The sequence below is a fragment of the Trichechus manatus genome, unplaced genomic scaffold (assembly GCF_000243295.1).
Source record: "Trichechus manatus latirostris isolate Lorelei unplaced genomic scaffold, TriManLat1.0 scaffold00027, whole genome shotgun sequence".
NCBI classification, from domain to species: Eukaryota; Metazoa; Chordata; class Mammalia; order Sirenia; family Trichechidae; genus Trichechus; species Trichechus manatus.
In genome coordinates, this window is record NW_004443963.1 from 17,601,762 (window position 1) to 17,620,517 (window position 18,756).

The 18,756-nt window shown below is 54.6% G+C and overlaps 1 protein-coding gene across 1 annotated transcript in view; it reads right to left on the reverse strand.

Moving 5' to 3' along the window:
- Nucleotides 1-1,750: 1,750 nt before the first annotated feature.
- Nucleotides 1,751-18,756, reverse strand: part of PDGFB (platelet derived growth factor subunit B) — an 18,465-nt gene continuing 1,459 nt past the window's right edge. The window contains exons 2-7 of the mRNA XM_004373871.1: nt 12,039-12,135; nt 9,766-9,855; nt 7,939-8,144; nt 6,377-6,521; nt 2,234-2,384; nt 1,751-1,824 (exon numbers count right to left, since the gene is read on the reverse strand). Of these exons, the coding sequence (XP_004373928.1) occupies nt 2,260-2,384; nt 6,377-6,521; nt 7,939-8,144; nt 9,766-9,855; nt 12,039-12,135 (663 nt within the window). The 3' untranslated portion in view covers nt 1,751-1,824; nt 2,234-2,259. The remainder of the gene's footprint in view (nt 1,825-2,233; nt 2,385-6,376; nt 6,522-7,938; nt 8,145-9,765; nt 9,856-12,038; nt 12,136-18,756) is intronic.

The window sequence follows — 18,756 nt, forward strand, 5'->3', positions numbered from 1 at the left end:
CCTCCCCCTCAGAGCAGCCAGAGCTGCGGGCCTATGTGTGTGTGTACGTGCACATGTGTGAGAGTGTGGGCACAGGGGTGTGTGTGATCGCGCCGGAGCCTCCCGGAGCGCGAGGAACCGTAGCAAGCTGTCAGCAAACCCCTGCCAACATGGAAAGGTTAATTGTCATGCGCGATGCCAACAGACAGACCTCCGGCAGATTCGTTTGGTTTTGTTTTGTGGTTATTTTTTTTTACAACTTTAAATACGGAATATAAATAAATTTTACATTTAAAAAATAAAATGAAAGCCCCCAAAAATATAATCACCGACTTTACAAACTGATGGAAGCAGATTTTGGAGAGGGGGAGGGGAGAAAGTGCAGCGGAAGGTGGGAAAGGAGGCGGAGCTCAGACCCCTCCCCTAGAGGGCCCTAGAGACCCTTTTCCTTTCCTTCCCCTCCCAGCCCAAGAGCTGGTGCTCTGGGAGGAGCCACCAGAGGTGAGTCTGGAAAGGGTCTAAGATAGGAGGTGTGCAGGCTGGGGGGCAAGGGGCTGCCCCTCCCTTGGAGGTCTTCTCTTGGGTTTCTCACCCCTGCCTGGAAGGGGGACTGCTGGAGCTAAGGACTCTGGGAAATGGAGGGCAGACAGATAACTGTGTTGCCTCCCCATCACCCATCACGGGCTCACTCCTGTGGGACCACGCTAAGCCACAGCTGGGGCAGTGACCCAGCCAGTCCACAGGGAGTCTTTGTGAGCGTTAGGAAAAGGATCCCCTTCCTCAAGACACCTTACTTCCATCTGCCAGAAAACCATCATAATAAATAGACAAATCGGCCGTGTCTCTGTTGTGAATGGGACCCTCTGCCTGTGGGGCCCTTGTGCAGTGCACACCCTGCACAACCATCCATAGCAGTCTTGGCTGGGCTGGAATACGATGGGCAGGCCACCGGCCGCCCTGGCCCCTGGTCTTCTGCCCTACAGAGCAGTGACTGGATTCATTTGGGGCATCAATAAGGGGTCCAAGAGCCCCTTGGTGGAGCAGACTGAATGGCCAGAACCAGAGGAAGGTGCTGGATGGAGGTAGAGAGATGAAAGGACACAGGAGGAAGTGAAGGAAGAGGGGCCAGGAGGAGACAGGGGGTGCCCAGGTCACCATCTATGTCCACCCCGAGAGTGAGCTTCATCTCTAACCAGCATGAGAGGGCACTCGGCTGCCTGGTGCTCCGGCCTCACCCGCTTTAAGGAGTCCATGTCTTCAAAGATTTCATATGTAGAAAATGAAAAGAAGCCAGTGTAAGCAGAGTGACCGGGGAGAGGTGGTGACTGGGCCTGGACATCACGGGAGGGGTTTTTTCCAGTCTATGCTCCCCCGGGTGGCCTAAGCCACAGGAATTACTCCCGTCTGCCTGGGTATGTCTCCCTGAGAGCTGGCCAGAGGTTCAGGGACCAGGCAGGCCACGCTGAGAGGTCCTTGGGCCACGTGCAGGGCTCCTCGGCCAGTCCACAGCGCTCGGGGGTGGTCAGGCTGGGTGTGTGGGAGAAGCCCCTTTCCCTAAGCAGTGACCTCATCAGTCTCTCTTGCACTCTTATCCCAGATCCTCGAGAGCAGGGAGGAAGACAGGGACGGAGCTCAGGTCATTCGTGTCCTCCTTGAGCTGCTGGGCAAGACACCGGAGGCCACTGGGGGGAGACCCGCTGGCGGAGGGTGGACAGATGCGTAGAGGGGTGGGGGAAGCACCATTGGCCGTCCGAATCAGGCATCGAGACAGACGGACGAGGGGAACAATATTATCACTCCAAGGACCCCATGGGGGCGATACAGCAAATACCATATTAAATAACCCTGTAGGCCAAGCAGAGGGACACAGGGGTCAGAGACAGCCCGGGGCAAGGGGGTCCACCCACTTCTATGCTTCCCATTCCAGGGCCAGGGAGCTGGGGTCGACCAGCCATCCTGGTTTCCAGCAGCACTTAGGGCTGGGGGAGCTGAGGTGGCTTGAGAGACTTGGGGTTTAGGCCTCCCATTCTACTGGGACATGTTGGAATGCAACTGGGCTGGGGACTCCAAAGCCCCCCACCCCACCTGTCCCGTGGAAGAACTCAGCTGATGACTGGACAGAGAGGTCAAGGCTTAGAGCCTGGATTGTGTACATGACAATGTCTCTCCCCCAGCCCCATCCATAGCCCAAGCCACAGGCCAGGGAGAAGGAAACACAGGGTTCTGGGCCTCAGTTTCCCTGCCTGGCCCTCACCTGCCCACACTCTCCTGCAGATGGCCCTAGGCTCCGAGGGTCTCCTTCAGTGCCTTCTTGTCATGCGTGTGCTTGAATTTCCGGTGCTTCCCCTTGGGGGGCCGGTGGACTCGAACCGTCCGGATGGCCACCCGAGTTTGGGGCGTCCTGGCTGCTCAAGAGAAAGAAAGGTCTCATCAGCACATGGACAACCACTGAGGGTTCATCCCTCTCGACTACAGCCTGCCACAGTCCACCCCAGATCCTTTGGGTTGAGGGAAGGGGCAGGAAGGAGCTCTGGGGCCAGTCTTTCTGGGCTTAAATCCCAGCTCCACCGTTTACCAGCTGTATGTGTCTTGGGAACAGTCACTGACCCCCTCTGTGTCCCAGGGAGAAGTCAATGACAATATGGTTGCAAAGTTCTTTGCATGGTACCTGGCACAAAATGTTGTGACAGATTAAATATGGCCTCAAATTCTTTGTCATCACCCCTCTGAGAGATGGAGTTTATTTCCCCACCTCTTGAATCTGGGTAGAATTGGACCTGTTAAATCAATAAAAAAGGGAGCCTTGGTGGCACAACAATTAAGGCCTCGGTTGCTAACCAAAAGGTTGCCGGTTTGAACCCACCCAGCAGCTCCGCAGGAGAAAGACCTGGCACTCTGCTTCCATAAAGACTGCAGCCAAGAAAAGCCTATGGGGCAGTTCCACTCTGTCACATGGGGTCACCATGAGTTGGAATCAACTCAATGGCACCTAACAACAAGAGCAACAACTAATAAAAGGCATGTTGTTGTACCAGATTTAGGCCTAAGGCTTAAGGAGGCCTGGCAGCTCCCACCTCTGCACTTTGGACGAGCCTCATGGGGGAGGAGAGACCCTGGGATTCAGGGGTAGGAGAAGAGGCCCAATGTCCCAGATAAGCCTCCAGATGACTCCAAGCCCGGCCGCCATCTGCAACCACAAGAGACCAATAAAACCGCCCAACTGAGCCCAGTCAACCCACAGACCCATAAGAGATGATAAAATGGTGGCTGTTTAAAGCCATGGAAACCCTGGTGGCTTAGTGGTTAAGAGTTTGGCTGCTAACCAAAAGGTCAGCAGTTTGAATCCACCAAGTGCTCCTTGGAAACTCTATGGAGCAGTCCTACTCTGTCCTATAGGGTCGCTATGGGTCAGAATCGACTCAACAGCAATGGGTTTGGTTTGTTGTTTTTTTTTAATGATTCACTTGTTTCTTATTTCCTCAGCTTGACTCTAGTTGGGATTTCCTCCTGCCAGTCTCTCAGCACCTTCCAGTCCCATGATGGCAGGATGACTAGACTTCAGGCCTGAGCCACACTCCCCACCATGGAGCTTGGACCTTTCAGCACAGGCTGTGCCTGTTGTCTACCTGCCTCTCACCACCCTGAGAGGTGGTACAGTGGGGCAGGCCAGAAGGTGGGCTGTGGATCAGACTGTCTGGGTTCAAATCTTGGCTCTCCCACTTATTGGCTGTGTGCTTTGGGGCAAATTACTTAAACTCTCTGTGCCTCAGTATCCACATCTTTAAGACAGACATGGCAGCAGCCTGGCCTCCTGGAGTCTAGAGATAATAAGTGGAAACAGTCACAAACCCTTAGATAGCACTTACCATGCCCCTGGCGCTGTTCTAAGCTCATTTATCCTCACAGCAGGTACTATTATCTACATTTTACAGATGAGGAACCTGAGGCAGAGAGCCTGGGATTTGAACCCAGAGTTCTGCCTGGAGAGTCTACACTTTCAGCCGCTCTGGTGCCAGTGAGCCTCAGTCAAGGTTAGCTCTTGTGTTCTTCTCCCTCCTGAACTCCCAGGTGGATGCCCTGGCAGTGAGGCTGGCCCTGCCCAGCTCTCCCCAGCCTCTGCCTAGAAGCCTTTAGAGCACTGCCTAGCCCACCGCGCCCTCTGGGGCTGGTACCTGACCTCATGGCTCTCAGACATGACCTCCCTTGACACAATTATCTCATCCCTGAAAATGGGCCTGTTTTCTAGCACTTTAGGGACTTGGGTGGGTCTCAGGTCCCCCTCATGGGGAGGACACCTGGGAAGACCACTGAAGGGCCCAGAGGGTTTCCACCCCAGAGCCCAGGCCACCAGCTGGATGCTGGGCTGGGCAAAGCCCAAACAAGCTCAAGGTCACACAGCCCATGAGTGACAGAGTGGAGATTTAAGCCCAGGCTGTCTGACCCTGACCACATTACACGGACCACACCACCAAGCCTTCACTAGGCTCACTGACGGCTGCCGCAAGTCCCATCACACTAAGCCAAAATACTGAGATGGCAGTGAAGGAACTTGCATGTTACCTAAAGATGAATCAGTTTAATGAGCCTCCCAAGCAATTGGTTTGGAAAACTGCATGAACCAAACGCATGCAAGATAGCCCTATTGTAAACATGAAGAAAATCATTTCTCCTCAATAGGAAAATCATTCCCCATATTAACACTTTATAAATGATTTACAACACATTGGCTGGAAGCTGTCAAATTATTAGCCTTCCCAGGGCATCCAGTGCCTGAGCTCCACCCTGAGAAAGGGACAAAGACGCTCAGAAATGGCCCTGCCTTCAGGGGGCTTGTTAATAGGAGACAAGAATGAAAAAGATTGTCCTGTCCCTTGAAAACAGAAAGTAACTGAAAATCACAATTATCACTGTGTGATTTTTTTTTATTCTCATCTAATAATTTTCTTTTGATCCTCACTGCAAACATTGAGAAAGAAGGTAGCAAGATACAGCTGAAAGAACCCAGAACTAGACATTACAAGACCTAGGTTCCAGGCTGGGCTTTGCTGCTGTGCAACCTCCAATAAATCACTTAACCTCTCTGTGCTCCAGAAGTCCTGTTCATTACACTGAAGGGCTGATTTGCAAGGCCATCTCTCTGGTCTACTCTAAAACTTAAAAATTATTAAAAAAAAGAAAAAAATGACAAGGCAGGCAGGAGCCAGTGACAGCTGTCAAGTGAAAGAAAAGTCAAGAACAGAACTTCAGGACACCTGGATTCCAGCCAACTCCTGCCTGGGACTCCTGTGTGACCTTTGGCAAGACCTCAGCCTCTCTGGACCTCGGGTACCTCCTCTATAAAATGAAGGAAGGCAATTGGAAAAGAACATTTTTAAAGTTTCTTCCCATTCTCTTTAAGTCAAACTATGCCCCTGAGACTGAATTCATGAAATCTAAGGACAGCAGCAGAACTGTCTTTAGAGTCCCATCTGTCACATCCCTGCTGCATGATTGCCCAGCCTTTACTTGCATACCTACAGTGACAGGGAGCTCACTACCTCACAAAGCAGTGAATTGCATCTTGGAACCCTGGCTGATCACCAGCTTTTCCATATATGAAGCTGAAATCTCTCTCCATTGGTTTTCCCCACTAGTCCTGGTTCTCCCCTCAGACCACAGAAATTACAGTGAAACCTGTGAGAGCCGGAACTACACAGGACTGCCTTGCTTTTCCGGGTCTTGAAAGTTTTCTGCCTTTGACAGAATGTAGTCTTACCACTTTTCTGTCACTTGTTTTAGTGCAAAATACTGTCTTTGAGTTTTCCTTCTCTGGCAGATTCCCACGTTTTTGTAGGTTTTACTGTAGTTTGATTGCTCAGCCCCAGGACAAGTTTTCAGATTTCTGAAAATAATGTGCACAGTGTCTCCTCTTGTCCAGGCCCTGGTTCCTCCACCGTTTCATGCACTCACTCGACAAAATAGGAGGACATGGTAGCAAGACTGGGATGGGGGCTGCTTCTTTGGATGGGATGGTTGGGGCAGACCTCTAGGAAGAGGCAACTTCTGAAAAAGAGCCAGGCTTGTGAAGAGCTGGGAGAAGTGGGCTCAGACAGAAGGAATGGTATGTGCAAAGGCCCTGAGGCAGAAGCTCGTTCAGCCACTCAAGGAGGTCAGCCTGGCTGGAACGGCATACGTGAGGGGGACTGGTTTCTTAGCAGCTGGGGATACATTATCATGTGGGGCTTCACAGGCTGGGGAGGAATCTGGCTTGTTCTCTGACATGGAAAACCTCAGATGAATTGAACCAGGGGAGCGGACTGAGCCGATTTTCATTTTCTAAGAGGCTCCCGCAAACTGCAACAGGAGGAGGGAGCTCCAGGCTGAGCAGTTCAGAAGCATGCAGTGGGAAGGCAGTTACCTCGCTGCTCCTGGGAACTCCCTGGGTTCCGTGTCACGGGCCTGGCTGCCACCACCGTCTCACACTTGCATGCCAGGTGGTCCTCCAGGGTCACCATGGCCTTCTTAAAGTTCGGCTTCTTCCGCACGATCTCGATCTTTCTCACCTGGAGGATAGAACCACCAAACCACCTCCGTAGAGGCCACAGGGGCCGAAAGGGAGCCATCCCACCTGCCCTTTCAGCCCCAGAGTCCCCTGCATCAATCTTTCCTCGAAAGCCCAGAGAACAGCCTGCAGGGCAAACACTTTGGCCCAGACAATAGCAGGACTTTGCCCTCTGCCCTGCTCTTAGCTTTTCCATCAAAACATCCCTCCCAACCTGGCCTCCTGCTTGGCCATAGCCCCCCTTGGTGCCCCCAGGAGAGGGAGGAAGGCATTTCCGGTTGAGCTCAGGGCCTGTGGTGTCCTCATTCCCGGAGCGCCAGCCAAGGTCAGGGGCTGTGGCAAGGGTGGGAGATGGCTGTCTGGAAGGAAGTGGGGACGGGCTTTATCAAACGGGAGGAGGGAAGGGTGAGGTCAGCTGTCAGGTGGCCATCCATGGAGCTGGGAGCATTGGGGGCAGGAGATACCATGATAGCAGGGCAGGGTAGGGGGTGACCCTATAATCACAGGTATGGGGCCCAGGCCAGGACAGAAGTAGGATGATGTGGGGAAGGTGGCCAGGAAGAAAGGCTTGGAGCTGACCAGGGAGGGGCAGGTAGAACATTCGGCAAGGGCTAGGCTCGCCAGCTAGCACTGGCCCTAGGGAGCTGTGCCTGGTAGCTCGGGCCATCCCAAATCAGTGGGTGGGTGAGGCTGGCCCGAGGGGTGCAGACCTTTCCACGTGAATCAGAAACAGCTGAGGTCTCTCTGGCCCTGCCCTGCCCAGTAGGAGACTGTGGAGCTCCTGGGATCGCCTCGACCCTAAAATTCCCCTTTAGTCGGAATGTAAACTCAACCCCTGTGGAAAAGATGAGGATGCAGCATTCTGACTGTTTGGAAGGGAGTCGCCCCATCTCTGGCATGTCTGTCACCTAGAGGGTCTCTCTGCACCCTCCTGATTAAAGACACGGCTTGTCAAGGATGGGAACAGGTGTTAGAGATACACAGGCCCCTAACTGAGCCTTGCTCTCTGGGGACTGGGAGAGAACTGAACCGAGGGGCCCGGATAGGGGAGGCCTTCAGTGGAACCCGAGCAGGTGTCCAGAACATTCTGAGTCTCAAAGAATGCTTCCACACGTCTCTTCAAGGGGTATTGGGGTTTAATCCTGTAAAGGAGGAGGCAGCATCCTTCCCGTCCCACACCCAGCCCTACCTGGAGAACATCTTTCTGGGTGGCCTGAAAGGACTCAGGGTAGGGCTCAGCGCATCTGCCCAGGTGAGCTTCCCAAGAGTGGCCTTATCTGGACAGAGCTCAGGAGCACTCCAGGGACAACTTTAGTCCCCGCCCTTCCCCTCAGTAGAAGCCTGGTCAGAGTTACAAGCCCAGGAGGGCACCTCTGCCCACAGCCAGGTGCAGCCTAGGGTGCTGCGGGGCTGCGCACCTGGACTTGCCGCAGCTGCACCTGGGTGGGGCGGCACTGCACGATGCGATTGTTGCAGCAGCCGGAGCAGCGCTGCACCTCCACACAGGGCGGCCACACCAGGAAGTTGGCGTTGGTGCGGTCGATGAGGCGCCGGGGGATTTCGAACACCTCGGTGCGTGTCTTGCACTCGGCGATCATGGCTGGCTCGGCATCCGTCAGGGTGCCTGGAGGAGAGGGGACGTCTGTAAGGAGGGCAGGCCTGCCTACAGCCCCCACTTGGCAGGAAGATGGAAGTCCCTGGGGTGGAGGTTAGGAGGCCAGCCCTTGGAGCTGCCCTGTGAGGTTTCACCTGGGAGGTGGGCAGGTGGCTGAGCTGCTCAAAACCTCAGTTTCCCCATCTGCAAAATGGGAATGATGAGCTCTACACCCAAAACGTCATGTGAGATCATTCAGAGAGTGCAAATGTTCATTAAAAGTTCATTTCTTCATCATGCTGAGCGAAAAAAGTCAGTCTCAAAAGGACAAATACTGTATGATCTCACTAATATGAAATAATATAGAAACAAAAGCTTGTTCGTGGTTACCAGGGGTGGGAGGGAGGGAAAAAGGGGAAGTTTTTGCTTAGGGGGCATTGAGTTTATGTTAATGGTGGTGGAATGACTTGGAAAAGGATGGCAAGATTTGCACAACTTGAATGTAATCGATGTCACTGAATTGTACATGTAGAAATTGTTAAGATGGCTTATGTTTTGTTATGTATATTTTCACCACAATTTGAAAAAAAAAGGTTCATTTCCTTCCACTAGCCCACAAGCATTGTATTCTATGGTTTTAGACATTAATGGGTTTGCCCTCCATGTGGTCCTTCATTGTGTATTACCTTGTAACCACTCGCACACTGCTTGTTTTACACTGTGATTTATGTTTACATTGTTGCTTCTTTCAAAGCCTCAGTTCCTCATCTATGAAATGAGATGATAACAGTGCCTGCCCCTCACCCGTGTGCATAGGAACCGAAGGGGTCATACAAATGAAGCCTGGCCGAAGCCTGGCCCACCGCAAGCACTCAGTCAATGTAGCAGGCGGCTATCATCTTTCCTGTATGGAGAAACTGAGGCTCTGAAAACTAAATCGGCTGTTCACATTCACTGAGCGCAGGCTGGGGCTCAGATCACCCTGGTCTGATCCAGAGGCTCCCCCTGCCACTCTGTCTACAGTGTTTAGGAGGCTGCCGCCGTGCAAAGAGCAGGAGGGGTTGGGGTGAGCACTTGCCTGGACTGGGAAGGCCTCCCTGGGACCTCACGATGCATCTTTCTCCTCCTGCTTTCCCTGCCATGGAGCTGGAGGTGGATTCCAGGCTTTGCCCTATGCCTGCGTCCCAGGCCACAGCCCTTAGCCGTGAGCAGAGCCACACAGCCCACCAGGGACAGCACTGGGTTCAGGTGAGAAGAGCTGGTTGGGAGTTTAGCCCCCCACTTCCTAGCCATGTGACCCTGGACTAGTTCTTTACCCTCTCTGTGCCTCAGTTTCCAAGTCTGTCAAATGGGGTTAAGAGTATCTACCTCCAGGGTTGGATTAAGGAACAAATGAGCTAAAAAGCACTATATTTAGAAAACAGATAGTGTGTGTTGGGGGTGGAGTGTGATGACTCAGCTCCTCAATATAGGGTAAGGAAGGTTCTCTTAGTTCAACTCAGCCCTAAGCGTGGGGGGAAGGGGAGTTTTAAGAGGACCCATGGAGCCAACCCTGGTGGAGCTATATACCTCAGTATACCCTGTACACCCCAGTCCTTCCTTCCCTGGCTCCCATTCTTGGAGGGGCCACCGTTCTTACTCTCGGTCCTACCCAGGCTCCTTCTCCCACGGGATAAGCTCTCCGGCTCGCCTCCAGGATGGGACCGGGTCAGATTCAGGTCCAACTCAGCCCCGTCTTCATCTGCAAAACAAAAGGCATGATCAGGCCCACTTCGGGCAATAGTCATGGGGTGGGGGTCCTGACAGGCAGGAAGATCACGTCTTGAGCTCCCCACTGGTACCCCACTCCAGAGAACAGCCTGCCCTCCTAGCCCCCCATAAGCCCAAGGTCCTGGCTCTGAAGTGAGGGCTTCCAGGCAACCCCATGGCAGCCATGGGACTCAGGGCTGGTAGGGCCCTGACTGCATCCCCAGCCCCACTCTGGGCTCTTCAGCCACGTTTTTGGCCAGAACCCATGTCAATGGAGTTAAAAATAGGCCTTCCCCTTTGCTACTGTAAGGGAACCCTCCTCAGCCTGTAGGGCGGGGCACAGCCCAGTGAGATCAAGGCCAGGCTCTATGCCCCTTCCACCCAGCTTTCCCATAGGAAGTGCTGAATGGAGAATTTCCCAGAATCCCCAGGGGGGACCGGCCTGCCCTGGCCACAACCCCTCTGGAGTGGGACAATGGCCCTGCTGGGTGGGGGCTGGCCACTGGGGGTGGGAGCTGAAGGCAGAGGAGAGGGGTGGGAATGGGCCTGCTCTGGGGAGGCCCTGGGCCCATTCCCCACAATCTCCCTGTCTCTCGTTAAATCTCTGTTTCTGTCTCCCTCTCTCTAACCTTTGCCCCATGCCTGCCCCAAGGTGTCCATTTATCCTAAGATCACAAATGACAGCTCTCTTCTCAGGCCTGGGCAGTTCTGCGGCTGGGTCAGTGCCTTGGAGACCTGGCCCCTCTCTAGAGAGGTCATCCCTAAGCTGGGGTGCCCAGAGGTGAGGCTGGGGAGGAGGACTTTGAACTTGATGTTGACTTCGTGGACAGATCTTTCTGGTGGGTGCAGAGCCAGCAAATAAACGAAGGGACGTTGGGAGATGAGCCCCCCACCACCATCCCCTGTGCAAAGACAAAGGCTCCAGCTCGCTGCATGTGGCCCATCCAGGGTCCCAGGGGATCCTGTTTGGAGGAGACTGTCCTGATGGGAGTCTAGTGGCTGGTGCATTTCCGGCTAGCCTAACTGCTCCCACGTCAGCACGTCTGTCTGTCCCTCTCGCTCCCTTCCTCTCTCCCTGCCATCTCTGGAATGTCGCTGGTGGGGAGGAGATGGAGAAAAGATGTGCTTTGTGGAAAGGTTAAGTCGATTAGGAAAAAATAGCCACATGGTTGCCTCAAAACAGGCCTGCTATTGAAAACCTCGTTGGCAGATCCCGACCCCCACCCGGGGTGTGGAGGGGTTGCTCGAGGGTGGGGACCAGAGCCTTGGAAAGAAATGGCAGCAAGGCTAAATTTGGAAGTTGCCCCATTGTGTGGCCAGGGCTGGCCAGCCGGGCATGGGGTGGGGGTGTGGGAGACGCGGGGTGGGGGGCCTAGTGAACAATAGGTGGGCCCAGCTAGGGCCCCCTCCCGCCAGTCTCACAACCCCCCAGCACAGGCAGGTTTGAAAGGGCCCGGGAATGCTTTTGAGAGGGAGCCAGGGGCCCAACGGGGAGAGAAAACAAAGGCAGGAAATGCTGTCCCCCGTAGATAGCGTCTGGGCAAGGATTACAAAGTGACAAAGAGACAAAACCCCAGAGGGAAGGGGTGCAGGGGGGGTGCTGACCAGGGCTCCAGGGAACAGGCCAGAGGTTAGAATAGAACGGAATTTGCTCTGAAGACAGCGTTTATAAATACATTCCTGAACTGGCCCGCCAGTCCCGCCACGTGTGTGCCACCGAGCACGTGCCCACCGCCAAGGGCGCTCGCGGGCCAGGGCAGGGCCGTCTGCTGGTCCCGGTCAGGTGTCCCTGGGAGACCTCGGAGGCGGGCCCTCAGCCAGGGGGGCAGGGAGAGGGATCCTCCAGCCCCGCCCTCGCCGGCTAGGTCCACACCTGGATACATACTTGGCAGATGCCCTGGGCACCCTCTCCCCACCCGCCCTCCTTCCATACTCCACCCTCTGCGCCCAGCCAGAGCCACAGGTGGGTGTTTCTCCTGCCACGCCCCACACCCCAGGTACCAACCTGCCCGCCTTCTCAGCCCTGCCCTGGATAGGTGTAGCCAGGCCCTCCTGGGCTGCCAGAGGCCTCCAGTTCTCTGGCTGTCAAGGAAGAGGGGATGCCCCCCTGCCCTGCCCCTCCCAGCTCCCTGAAGGCTCACAGAGGGCCAGAGCACTAAACAGGACTCAGTTTACCTCCAGAGTCTCCATGCAGCAGACGCTGGAGGTCATCGAAGGAGCGGATCGAGTGGTCACTCAGCATCTCGTAGAGCTCCTCGGGAATGGGGTCCCCCTGCAGGAGGACACGGGGGTCCAAGTGAGCCGAGAGCAGGGCTTCCCAGCCGTGGTCCACTCCCCTCAACCACCTCCACACACTCCCAACCTTCTGTTCCACAGGGTCCCTAGGCCAGGGGCAAATGGACAGTCAGGATGAAGACAGGGGTCAAGATGGGGCCTGACAACAAGGAGCACAAGGGCAGTCTTTAGGACCCAGCTCAGATGCTGCACCCCCCTCCCCCACCTCTAAGCAGGAACCCCGGCTTGCTTTAAGTTAGACTTGATTTTGTATGTCTGTCTCCCCTGTCACACTACAGGTTCCCGGAAGGCTCCAACAGTCTGCCTTCTCTCTGCTTCTCCCTCCGCACCTGACAGCTAATAACAGCCAACATTTATCAGGGGAGATCTTATCCCCATTTTACAGATGCGAAAACAGAGGCTGAAAAAGAGGTAACGTCATTTGCCCAAGGTTCTACAGCTGATAATCAGCAGAAGCTGTCTTCCAACCCAAGTCCTTTTGACTGCAGGGCCTGTACTCCCAGCCTCCTGGGTACAATAGGTGCTTAATAAACGCTTGCAGAGTTGGACAGTCTCAAGAGGCCACACATATGAACGAGATCTATTTAGTCTCTTGCACGAACGAGGAGAGAAGGGAATCCTCAGCACGGCTGGCAAACCTGAAAGCTTACCCATGCCCCATGCCCAGCCAAACCCTATTTTTAGAGCTCCTCTGGCTTGTTACCAGAAACACTTGAAACTTAGTAAGGGCTTTAACAGGCCCCACTTAGAGCCGGGCTTCCTCCAGGGAAGCCATAGGTCCCGCAGCAAAATGACGGCGGCCTGATAGGAAGGTCACTGCATATCCCCCACAACCTGGGAGGGCGAGGGGCTGACGTTAGAGGTCTCGAGAAAGAGGGAGAGCAGGTGAGAGGCTGGGAGGCACCTTCCAACAGCCAGCTGCCGAGGAGCCAAGAAACTGGGTCAGATGCCACCATGTGTCCGAGGGCTGAGACCCATACTCACACCTGCCAACACACACACATGTGCAAACACACACACGTGCACGTGCACACACTCAGGACAACACAAATGGTGAAAAGAGGCCTGGGCAGGGCATCAGCTGACTTGACTTACTCGCTGTCAAACCTTGGGTTAAACCACTCTGTGCTTCAGTTTCCCCTTGACTAACCAGTCAACCAGTTGCCATTAAATCAGTTCTGACTCATGGTGACCCCATGGGTGTCAGAGTAGAACTGTTCTCCATAGGATTTTCAATAGCTGATTTTTCAGAAGTAGATCGCCAAGCCTTTCTTCTGAGGCACCTCTGGTGGACTTGAACTGCCAACCTTTCAGATAGCGACCAAGCAAGTTAACCATTTGCACCACCCAGGGACTCCATTTTTTAAAGCTAGTCCCTTGAGACCCCCGAGTCTCAGTTTCTTTGGCTGCACATGGAGGTTCAAGGGAGGAAAGGTTGGGTCGGGGGCCCAGCAGTGGTGTGGCTGAGAGTGGGGGGTCCCTCCTTCCATGTCCTTGCAGCACAGCTAGTAGGCATTAGCCAGAGGCTGCATGCACCAGGAAGGAGAGGGGTCCTCAGCTTAGCTGCCCTCACCTTCCTCCACCATCTCCATCTCCAAGCAAGTTGACTCCTCCAGCCCCAGAGGGAAGACATGCCTTTGGTCACCTCCAAATGTGCACAATTCACAACCCACAGAGAGGAAGGCTGGTGGCTGGTCTCAACTAAGACCAAGAAAGTCTCTCCCTGAGTTTTGTCAAACCCAGAACTGTTATCAAGAGAGCTGGATTCCACTCCATGCATGGTTATTGACTGCTGTGTGACCTCTGGCTGGTCCCTTGCCCTCTCTGGGCCTGGCTCTCACCTGTGAATGGAGGGAGTTGAAGAACATTTGATCCGATTCTAATTTTACCTGGAGGTGGCAGGAGAGGCAGCGAGGACAGCTGAGGAGGAGGGTGCCTGCCAGCCCTTCCAGCTCAGGCACAAAAGGAGCAGTGAATGTTTGTGGAGTGATGATTCAGGTAACCCCCAAAGGTAAGGGCCCAAAGACTGAGTACCAAATGGACACTTGGTGCTCATGCCACGCTCTCCTGGGCCCACTGGAAAGGTGGCCTGTAGCTGCCACCATGGCAGCATAAGCAGACCCCCAAAGGGCCTGAGTGGACACCCCAGACCCAGGTCCAGATGATGTCTTATAGAAACAAATCCAGACCCTCCAAGGCTGAGTGGGGAAGAGCCCAAAATAGAGACTGAAGAGTTGGAGAAGCACACAGTAAGTGCTCAGTAAACATTGGCCAAATGCATGAAGGACTCCTCCCTTCTCCCTGGGGTTCTCTCCACCAGAAGGGCCACCTGGGATATCCTGTCTGCACCCCACAAGAAAATTGCCTTCTGAAGAGACCAGTTTATTTGAAGCTGGGAGGTCACTACTTCATATACTTCTGAAAATGTGACTCCTAGAGGCCCAGAACTCACTACCAGACCCTGGGTTTGAAAATAACACAACAGCTAATGCATATGAAGTGCAGCCTATGAGCCAGGCACTGAGCTACGTGCTTTACAAACCACCAATCCCGAGAGCCTGACACTATTTTCATGCCCACCTTCCAGACACGGAAATTGAGGCTTAGAAAAATTAAGTAAAAGTCTACAGATCTATAGGGCTAGTAAGAGGCAGAGCTGGGTTTGCACCCAGGCTCTAGAATTACCCACATCACCCAGCCCAACCTGGAGGGTCTTCGCCTCCCCCTTCTCTGTTCTGGCCTTCAGGCATGTGGTGGTTCACGTTGGCTCTTTATCCCTGCAACATGTTATAGAGCAGAGCTTTCCAACTGAGGGTGCTATGGCTCCCAGGGGACACTGCAGTGTCTGGAGACATTTCTGGTTGCTTCAAGTGTTACTAGCATCTAGTAAGTGGAGGCCAGGGATGTTGCTAAATATCCTACAATGCATAGGACGGCCCCCTACATCCCAAATGTCAATAGTGCCGGAGGTGGAGAAACCCTGTAGGAGAGAAAGAGCAAGGACTGCGGGTGAGGATGGATGTGGATTGTGGTCCTGCCTTCACTGCCATGCATTGTGTGGCCTTAAGCAAGTCTTTTAACAATCCAAAGCCTCAGCTTCCTCCTTTTAAATGGGGCTAATAATAGCTGGCCCGGGGTGATTGGGAGGGGTGATTGTGCCTAGCAGAGCAGCCAGCAAATAATGGGCACTTAATGAGTCGTCAAGGAGCCCTGGTGGCACAATGGTTAAGTGCTCCCGTAAGGATTACAACCTAGGAAACCCTATGGGGCAGTTTTGCTCTGTCCTATAGGGTCACTATGAGCCGGAATCGACTCAATGGCACACAACAATGAGTTGTCATTGTCATCATCACTAATTCTTTCAATGTGATCCTCTGAGGGCAGCAGCGAGTGGCACATGTGTCCAGCAGCACAGGACATTTCTGAGGACAACAACAGGTGGGTGGAGAGCAGCCTGCCCCTGGTGAAAGAGTGTGACTTTGCAGTTATCCCCTGTGCTTGGCCACAGGAAATGGCCCTGCTGGGGGCCATATGGGCTGGTAGGTCCCATCCCGGGCTGCAGGTGGGTGAGAGTGGGGGACTTCAGCCTGCAGTCGGCTCCAGGATGCAATGCCCTGGGAGAGACTTGCACAGACACCAGCTTGGGGTCAGGGGCTCCTCTTGGCCTGAGAAGGTGAGAGGCCAAGAGCCTGGTTTTCCTGGAAACACGTTCTAGAAGTTTCCTTAGGCGAGCAGCTCCCCTTCCTCCCCCTGGGAGACAGGTAAGGAGATCTGGCACTCTGAAGAAACTGCCCCAGATCCTGGGCCTGGGGTTCCTGGCAGGGTGAGGGCGTGGCAAGGAGGCTGCTGGGGCAAAGCCAGCCATGGCAGCCAAGGCAAACAGCCTCCTCCCTACCCCACCCCCCACATCAGCGGCAGAAGGTAGGAAGGGCACACGCGCGTGAGGCCAGGTGAATTACCTGCTCCCAACCCAGCTGGCAGATCAAAGAGGCATGAACCCCACCCTCCGCCTGGGCCTCAGAGCACACACAGATAGGCACTCCACACCCCGCCCGCCGCTCCCGCTGAGAGGCCGCCGAGGAAGACACAGGCTCTGTCCAAGCAACCAGGGGCGTTGTCTGCAGCTGGCAGAGAGAGAAGCTGCAAAGGCCGCCCAGCGCCCGCCTGCGGGAGAGTCTCAGGCCTTATTCAGATTGGATGCCAAAGCCAATCCCTTTGAAGAAGCCACTCTGAGCTGACCACAGAAGCCATTTAGAACCAGCCTTTCCCACCTAGCACTTCTCTCCCTTATTGCTCCAGGGACCCTCCTGCCAGCCTCCCCTCCTTGATGTCGGCCTGACCCACAGTGCTCCCCCTACTCCTTGGCAGAGCGGAAGTCAGGGGCCAGCCCAGCAATTTACAATGCTGGCAGTCCATCGGAATCACAGCCCTCATCCTGATTCCCAGCACTGGGCAGGGCCTAGGAATCTGCATTGCCAATTCTGCAGCTCTTCAGGAACTTGGAGCTAATCCAACCTTCTCATTTTTTTTTAGGTGGGGAAACTGCGGCCCAGAAAGGGAAAAGGATTTGCTTAAGATGCACAGAGCCTTTGCAGCCTGATTTTCCTTCTGCGCCTTTCTTGTGTTTCTTCGCCTCTGTCCTGTCCAAGTCCTAAGAGAGCAAGGAGAAAGATATGCTTGTGTCTCAAGGTGGGGGGTGGGAGGCTGAGCGGTTATTCTGGCCGCCCTTGAGCGTGAGAATTGAAGGAGGTTGTGTTTACAAAGTGCCTAGCAAGCGCTGCAAACATGTCTGCTCCTTCCATAAACACTGTGCACGGGGTCAGTGGTGACCAGTACAAAGCTCTCCAATGGAGTTTACACTCCAGAAGGGAAGACAGATAATAAACCACTAAAAAACTAAATAAACCAGAAAGTGAACTTGGTTGTCATGGAAGAGGCACTTCAGTGGGAGGTGAGGGAAAGGTAAACACCTCCTCACTGATCCTACTGAATCAATCAGTCACACAAACAGGGTTCCTAGGTCTTGTGCCAGAGCTTCCAAAGTCAGTTTTATCCTGACCTTGCACACTTCCGGGGCTGGGCGATTCCAGCAAGTCCTTCTCCCACTACCCAAGGCCATTAGCAAACCAGGGGGGAGCTGGGTGGTGAAAAGGCTGTGGGTGCCCCCTCCTCCTTCCCAGCAGAAGGGGGTGAGGCCCAGAGCATCACATGACCACGGGAGTCACGCACCCAGAAGCCAGCTCAGCTGATGGAGGGGGACCTCAGAGGCCTCAGCAGACCCTCAGCCCAGCCTTCCTTCCCTGTCACCTAGGCCTCCACCTAAGGCTCAGCCCAAGCATGCCCAGGGACACGGCCAGACCCAAAGCCACTGTCACTAGCAAAACCAAACTAAACCTAGGCAGCTGCTGTCGAGTCAATTCCTACTCACAGCAGCCCTACAGGACAGAGTAGAACTGCCCCACAGGGTTTCCAAGGAGCAGCTGGTAGATTCAAACTGCCGACCTTTTGGTTAACTGCCTGAGCTCTTAACCACTGTGCCACCAGAGCTCCATCACCAGCAAGCCCTCTCCAAGTATCCCTGCATTGGCAACTAAGAGCTCCTTCTTGGACTGGCCCCAATATTGATGTTGTTATTGTTAGTTGCCAGTGGATTCCTGGATTCCAACTCACAGCTCTAGGCCTTTTATTCCCTCCCTAGGTCTCCTCCCCTCAGAGCTGGCCAGGGGCTCACTCAGGCTTAGCAGAAAAGTGCTCTGTAAACTGCAAAGCACCACGTGCCATACATCGCGGGTTCCTGCGCGCCCTACGTTCAGGGTGCTGTGATTAAAGGGAGAAGAAAGGCGGTGGTTCCGTGCCATCACCTCCCTCCAAGCGCACATGCCCACAGAGTTGTAGAAAATGGGAGGGGTGCTGGATGAAGCCGGAAATGGTAAGGGGTGGCCTGGGAACACCTCCAGCTGACAGCTGCGTGCTTCGATCAGCAACGCCATGAAATATTCAGTGCTGGGAGACAGGTATCGCCGGAGCCCTCCTTGGTGCAAGGCGTCTCCCATCTCAGAGGTTCAAATAAGGGCTTATTTGAAGGGAGAAATAGCTCTGACATCGCAGGGCTCCATTTTAGGCCATATGAGGGTGGTTGAAAAGAAGCATTCACACAGGTTTGAGGCGCATGGAGCTACTGTGGCAAAAAAAAGTGGGTGCTCTGGCGCTGTATATGTGGGTGCCCCTTTCCCCTCTCCCTCATAGGCCCCCAGGAAGGAAATGGGGGTGCTAAAGCTTCCAGGGCCCACGGTGGCCCACCTGTTGCGCGAGGGCGGGCACCTGGCACCAGGCTGCGTGCCTGTGTACGTGCGTGGGTGTGCGCGCACGTGTGCTCAGGCCGCAAGTGCAGGGGCCGTGCGTGTGTTTGTGTGCGGTGTGCGCGCGGATGCCCCGCGTGTGCACGGGTGTGGTGGCGGCGGGCGCGCGACCCGAACGCGGTAGTGCGTGCCCGCCGTTCTGCGCGCCCGCCGCCCGCCCGAGCGCAGCATCGCCTCCGGCCAGGAGTGTGCATGCGTGGGGTGAGTGAGCAAGTCCGGGGGCTGGGCGGGTTGGGCTG